Source organism: Poecilia reticulata, linkage group LG2 (assembly GCF_000633615.1).
Source record: "Poecilia reticulata strain Guanapo linkage group LG2, Guppy_female_1.0+MT, whole genome shotgun sequence".
Lineage (NCBI taxonomy): Eukaryota > Metazoa > Chordata > Actinopteri > Cyprinodontiformes > Poeciliidae > Poecilia > Poecilia reticulata.
In genome coordinates, this window is record NC_024332.1 from 24,647,940 (window position 1) to 24,654,739 (window position 6,800).

Below are 6,800 nucleotides of genomic sequence, written 5' to 3' on the forward strand. Positions count from 1 at the left end.
GTGCCAACCGGTGCCAAAGTTGMTGTTTTTKTGTTTTTATTACTTTTGATTTTACTAGTATTAGTTCGCTTGAAGTCAGCTTAGGCATCAACTTACTAAAACTGAACCACTTGACGGTGTGGGACAACTTCCTGGATCCAGTCCAGGGATGAATCACAGTGCAAGTATGGCAGTGGTAGCCATGCGACTAGCAATCAGCAGAACTTTTCAGCACAACACCGGGTGGCACTCCCCCTACAGTCGAGCTCAGTGGATGGCACCTTGAAACTGTAAATATTTTAAATATATTTACAAGTAAATGAATACATGAAAGACACTTATATTGATTTTATCAGGCTGTGGATGACATTTTAATGTAGTGGCATGAAATATATACTTATTTYATATATGTGATGCAGTGTTATTAAATAAAAATAATATATGTAGTCATTTTAATTTTTTTAAAAGGTTTTATTGGCTCTAGTGGCCTTTATTTGATAGTTAGTTGACAGGAAGGTGGGTAATGAGAGAGGGGGAAGACATGCAGCAAGGGTCRCCAGGCCGGGAATCAAACATGCKACAGCCGCGTTGAGGACTGAGGCCTCCATATGTGGGTTGTGCTTAACCCCTGTGCCACCACAGCACATCCATTTGATTATAATTCTAAAATGTGTATTATTTATTATTCTTATGACTTTACCTTTAATAAGTTATAATGCAGACTGGGTTTGTTCCAACATCCATGCATTACTCCAGGACGAACATATGCTGCCATCAAGTGGCAAAATTTGGTAATTACACTTCCATTTTGGAAGTTAAACATTTTGACCTGTAGGTACCAAATTAGATTAAAACAGTTTTAGCTTCCACTATAAGTGTAAAAAAACWAAACAAAAAAATGGTAATATAAATTAAAATAGAGCTTAAATATACCATGTAATATGGAAAATAATCCGTTTTTAGGTGTCAAATAAATTTGATGCATAAGATTTCACATTCATAATAAAAGGGTTAGGGGTTAGGTGTAGGACTAAGGTGTGAATTGAGTTTAGGCCAAGAAGAGCAGAAAACAGCAGGGCAAAACTGTTCTGAACAAGGGTGCTGAAATCTGTATTTAAGCACAACAGTGCAGAACTCCAGTCTGGACTAAGTTTTGCTTAGTAAATACGTTGAAATTACATCTACGAAAAAACATATTAACAGTGACGGCATAGTTATTCTRAAAAAGTAACTTAGTTTGACTACAAGTTACTTTATTAGTTAGGTAATATGCTCAACCGTGATCCAACCGTCCTCTTAGAACTACAGGAGGATCAAACTCTGCTCGTTCTTTTCTAGCTTACAGAAAAATTGCCAAGCCACCAAATAAACACAAGTAAACTGACCAATAAGATTTAGGCTTTTGCCTGCCCACCYCTTCAGACTCACACAGTTTTCTACGTATAAGATGTTTTGACACTAAAGATCTTTTTTTTCTCCACAATTTTAATAGTAAAGAGGGTTAGATAATAAAACATTCAAAAATKTGTCTTTTCTTTTTTCATTTAAAGGAAAATCTTCAGTGGGTACAGCCCTCCAATAACATCCTGCAGGTGTCTGCGCCATCACCTCTTATTTATTTTAAAGGTTTTTATAATTTACAATTTTTATTCTAAATATAAACAAATATTACTTCAAGATAAAAACATTTAATTAAATAATTTTTTGGGCAGTGCTCCCTAATGACAGTGGCTATTTTTAGAACTTGCTCTGCAAGCGACTGACAAGGTCTTCTCGGGTGAGGTGCCCTCGGGAAACGTGTTGATTGTAGAGTTCTGCTACATTCCAAGTCAGTTCCAGTAGTAACAGATCCAAGTTTAATTTATCAAAATGGGAGTCATACTAAGAGAAGAACTAYAGGTTTTAGTYRAAGACTGTGCAATTCCTGCAATTGAAGAATTTATCCACCATATACCAGAAGATTGGGAAAATTTGGCAACAGGACACCAAGATGAAAGCTTCAGAGAGAGGACTAATTAGCTGCTGCACTATTTAACACAGGTCTTTTCAGACGTGGTTTTGGACCCAACTACCACCAATACAAATATGGAGACTTAAAAACCATATTTGGAAACAGCCATGTGAGAATGAAAGAGACARTACGGCTTTTTGTGAAATGGCTGATGTGTAAAGGCATCAGGAAGTCAAAGACATGTTGCTGTCTTTACCTGAAAGACAGAAGAATTAGTTGTTGACAAAATCTGCGCTAAATTTGAGGGACAGTAATTTGAAATCAAGCAGAAATGGCTTCCAAGTCTGAGCCAGAAGGTTTTCAATGACATAACTAAAACCTTGGGCTGCTCTGCTGGATGGTCCCTGGCTTTTATGGAACATCAGTTTGTCGACAACATAATCTTGTCATGTCTTGAAAAAGAAACCAAGAAGCACCAGAAAAAGAGAGGCAGTTTTATTACAAGTTTCTATTCTCATGCTGTTGAAACCTTGACACGCAGTTTCATTAAATGAGGGCCAATAGTGTCATGATCCCTGTTTTTSCTCTGAGTTTTCTTCATTTCCTCCACTTTTAATTGTTTCCCTGTATCGATTCAGCTGTTTTTGTTTTCTTATCTCCCTGTGTGTATTTAAGTTCACCCATGTTTCTTTCTTTTCGTGGGATCCTCTGTTGTGGTCCGTTGTCGACTCCAAGCCAGTCTGAGTTGTACTCATGCACATGGTGTGCGCAAAGTTCTTGTTTTCACTAAAGACGYCCATCTGTCCCTCCATCAATCCCCAAGACGCCACGCTGGAAAAACAGAAAATATTGAAAATTTTCTTTTTTTGGAAAGTGTGTGWGGGGGGAGGGGTGGTGTTTTTTTAACAAGCATCTAAAATACATATTTTTAATCAAAGTGCAAATATCCRAGTGCTCCTAAATGCCTCCGATGTTTGTTTGTCTCGGATTCTYTACAGGTGGTTCTTCCTTCTTCGGTCGTGCCTCACAGGTAAAGCGCTGTTGGCCAAAGATTTTCCAAGTTGTTCAAAAGTGTGTTGATGTAGATTCCATCATAATACAAATATGGCAGAAAAGTAGTTCACATTTTGTTCTCTCCTTTTTTTCCCCTTAGGATGGCTTTAATTAAGCTCCTTAGCAAGAGACCAGACACACCATTTTCAAGGCCTCCCCGATCTACATGTCCTGAAAGTCATGGAAGATAGAGTTGTTTCTTGGAAGTTTAAAGATAGATCAGCAAGGCCACAAACAGTCAAAGAAAACAAGCTAGTTATCATAAGTGACGGAATAAATTTGACAGTTAACAATTTGAAGAATTTTCATCAAAGTTAAAGAAGAGTCCTCGTACGCACTGAGGGGACACACATTATGAGGGTCAGACCCACCTATGTCCTCTTGTCTTTGTTTATCTTTCTCTAATTCTACTGAGATGTTTTGCGTATGCATGTGCAACTCATTGATCCTGTCATACTGAGGCATGACTGTACTTTGATGTTTGAAATCATGTCTTCATTACTTTAACAGGATTGCTTATACATACTTTATATGTCACARTTGTACTACCATACACTGAGATACGAGACATTTCTCAAAGGTTATTGAGAAACATAAAGGAGTGTTGTCTTATTTCTTCATWCTTCATACTTCTGAAATAAAAAAATAAAAAAACTACTGGTGACAAAAACAAGTGAAACAACTTAATTGGAAATCAATGACTACTAGTTGTAAATATGTGATAAAATGTATTCCAACTCTTTTTATTCAGGATGTGCCACACTTTTTAACCTTTCTAAAGGTTTTTTTGCACAATATTATTATTATTATTATAGTCATTTCTATTAACTTTACAATACATTAGAGTCACAAGAGCCAGGAAGCAAAATTTGGAAGGTGACAATGAGCTTTACTGCTTTTCTAAACCAGGGATAAAAAAGTGCATAGATCACAGGGTTAAGAGTGGAGTTGAAATAAAACAGGAAGAGCGAATATGACGCGTAGGTGTCACTGAGCAGACCCTCTCCTGCGAGGGAGACACAGTAATACGGACARTAACATATTAGAAAAACCACCACGAGAACACCAAGAGTCCTGGCTGCTTTCAGCTCAGATTTCTTTGTCATATTCACTGAAAGCTGCAGAGTGACGGCCGTGACGTGAGAGCGCAAGGCGCGGGCCTGAGACACGGCTGCAACAAACACTCTCATGTACAGCACTATGATGACTGCAACTGGAACGGCAAAACTCACAATGAGGTCAACGGTTCCTGCGATAAAGTCAACAGAAATTAGACAGTCTCCCACGCATGATTTATGCCTGCCCGGTTTTACTAATTCATCTAATACCGCAAGACAACCGTAGATAACAGAACAAAGCCAACACAGGCAGACAACAGCTTTAACTCTTCTGTCTGTGACTCTGGTGGGATAAAGCAGAGGGTCACAGATAGCCACATAGCGGTCAACTGATATGAGGACCATGTCTCCGACCGAAGCAGAGGTGATGACAAAGGACAGAGAGTTATACAGAGAACAAGTGAGATCGCCGAGAAACCAGCAGCCAGTGTTTCGGATKATTTCTGCAGGCATCAACAGGAGACCCAGGAGGAAGTCTGAGACAGCCAGTGAGAGGAGGATGGTGTTAGTGGGCGTGTGAAGCTGCCTGGTGAGAGACAGAAAATCAATATCAAATCAATAAATGCAAGTTTTACAATAGCACAGCTTCGTACAAACAGCAAAAATAATTCAAGCAAACAAAAAAAAGATTAAATCRCTACTTGAAATGGGAGACGGAGATGATGACGAGCAGGTTGAGAGATGCTGTCAGCAAAGAAATAGAAGACAGCATGATCTGAGGGAGCACGGCTTCAGTCCAGGTCCATCCAGGCTTTCTGCAGGAGGCGTTGGTTAACTTTGGAAAACAGAGCTCTTCTCCAGTCTCTTGCTCCATCTTCAGAGGTGTGCAAAACAATCAGTTGCAAAGTCCAACTTTATACMTGATGAATGTCAGCTTGTAACTCCTCCTTTTTTCCCCCCTTCATCCTCTCTCCCATTGTGAATTTTGTGCTRTATTAGTGAATAGTTTTCTAATATTTGCRGATCATTAGATGCAGSGTACAACCCATTGCAAGGACAAACATTGATGTTAAGGCCTGTCATTTCAGTCAGTCTGTGTCTTTCCTTTKAGGGTTGTTTTCTCACTAGCAGCAACACCTATATGTGTACACCTTGTCTGGCATTATACGTGAACACCAGAAACTTGACTATTTTTTTACCTGTAATTGCACAGAACAGCCCAGGAGCTGTATTGACTCCAATTTAAAATGAAGCATTTACTTTCACCTCAAAGGARGCGCAGCAGTTGCAGAAGAAAATTATGTTGAATATAGTCTAGAGATCAAGAATGTGTGGTTTCTGCAGTGATATYGGCTGGCCTTATCCTGACCTAGACCCATACAAGTCCGGAATGGAGGGAAGGTCACCCCAAGTGATCCTCTCTGCAGACCTAATTGTTTGTTGAAGTTCAGGCCTTTCCTGTTTTGTGAAAAGACGGAGTGATGGCCGTGTACTGGACAGGCTAATAGAATAAAGGCAGTGTAGAAGATCACCAGCAGCTCCTTCGGCAGGTTGTACTACTTGAGTTGCCTCGGGTTGTACCCGGTCTTTACTGGGTCTTCCTCCGAACAGTGTCTGTGTGAGAATCACCTGAGAAATGGTGATTCCTAGGAACTGGAAGCGATTCACTTTAAACAGTGTTGTTGAGGGTGGTGAGGGCAGACAGAGTGGGGAGAGTTCTGTGGAAATCCACCATCATCTCCAGTCTTGACAGGTTAAGCTCCAGGCAGTTCTAACTGTACCAGTGGACCAGCATATCCAGTCTGTGAGCAGAGTAATCACWGTCCTGGTGGATCAAACCAATGGTCATGGGGTCATGTGCAGTCTTCATTATTTTCACTGTCTAGTCCGCTGAGATTTGGTCATTTGTGTGCAGAAAAAAAGAGTAGTGGGGAGAGAACACATCTGTGGGGAGCGCCTGTGTAGATGGTTCTTGTGCCGGAGAAGAAGATGCTCCTCCGCTGGTGATCCACTGACGGGTAAGAGGTGGCACTGTGAGCTGGTGAGCTCCTGGTGGAGAATGCCAAATGCCAAAGGTAGGTGGTATTRAAGACTGAGCTGAAGTCCAGAAGCAGGATCCAGGTGTACTACCCTGCGTGGTCGAGTACACGATTTATAGCCCCAAGTTTRCTGAATCACCTGCTCATATGTTTGCTCAATAAGCAAACTGCAGGGGGTCAGACAGGGGAAGTGTGCTGTCTTTCATATGTCTCAACAGCCATCATTGTGAAAGGTCTTAATTAATTTAATCTTGCTATGGGGTGTTTCTTGGTGACCTGGATGATGGTAAAAGGCTTGAAGTAGGAGGTAACCTCACATAGCTCCAGAGACAAAGATCTGGATGAATATGGTGGCCTGTTGGYGAGTGCAGGCTTCCAGGAAAAATGATAAAATTCAGCTCCTGGGCCTTTTGTGATCTTCTGAATCTGTTAACATCTTYCTCACTAATCCTTAGTGCTAACAGGAGGTGAATGGTGTAATTAGCTGTTTTTCAAACCTGTAGAAGAAGCTTTTGAGGTTGTCAGCAGATTTTAGCCACATATAACCACTTTATATCATATAAACAATCTCATATCTGAGAGCTGTGGTTTGTCAGCAGAAATTACATTACTTATGTTTGTTAGGTTTTTGCCATCAAACAATGTTTCAATTGTTGTCATTTTGCTGGCTGTTTCTATCCATGCTGTCAGTCTTCTCAATATTGTAGAGTAAACCTTTAA

General features: G+C 40.2%; 1 protein-coding gene across 1 annotated transcript; it reads right to left on the reverse strand.

Annotated features, from left to right (window-relative positions):
* Positions 1 to 3,813: 3,813 nt before the first annotated feature.
* Positions 3,814 to 4,915, reverse strand: LOC103456884 (trace amine-associated receptor 13c-like). Its single transcript, XM_008396726.1, has 2 exons — positions 4,743 to 4,915; positions 3,814 to 4,627 (listed from the first exon to the last, which is right to left on the reverse strand). Exons 1-2 carry the CDS (start codon positions 4,913 to 4,915, stop codon positions 3,814 to 3,816), a joined length of 987 nt encoding a protein of 328 aa, XP_008394948.1.
* Positions 4,916 to 6,800: the final 1,885 nt, after the last annotated feature.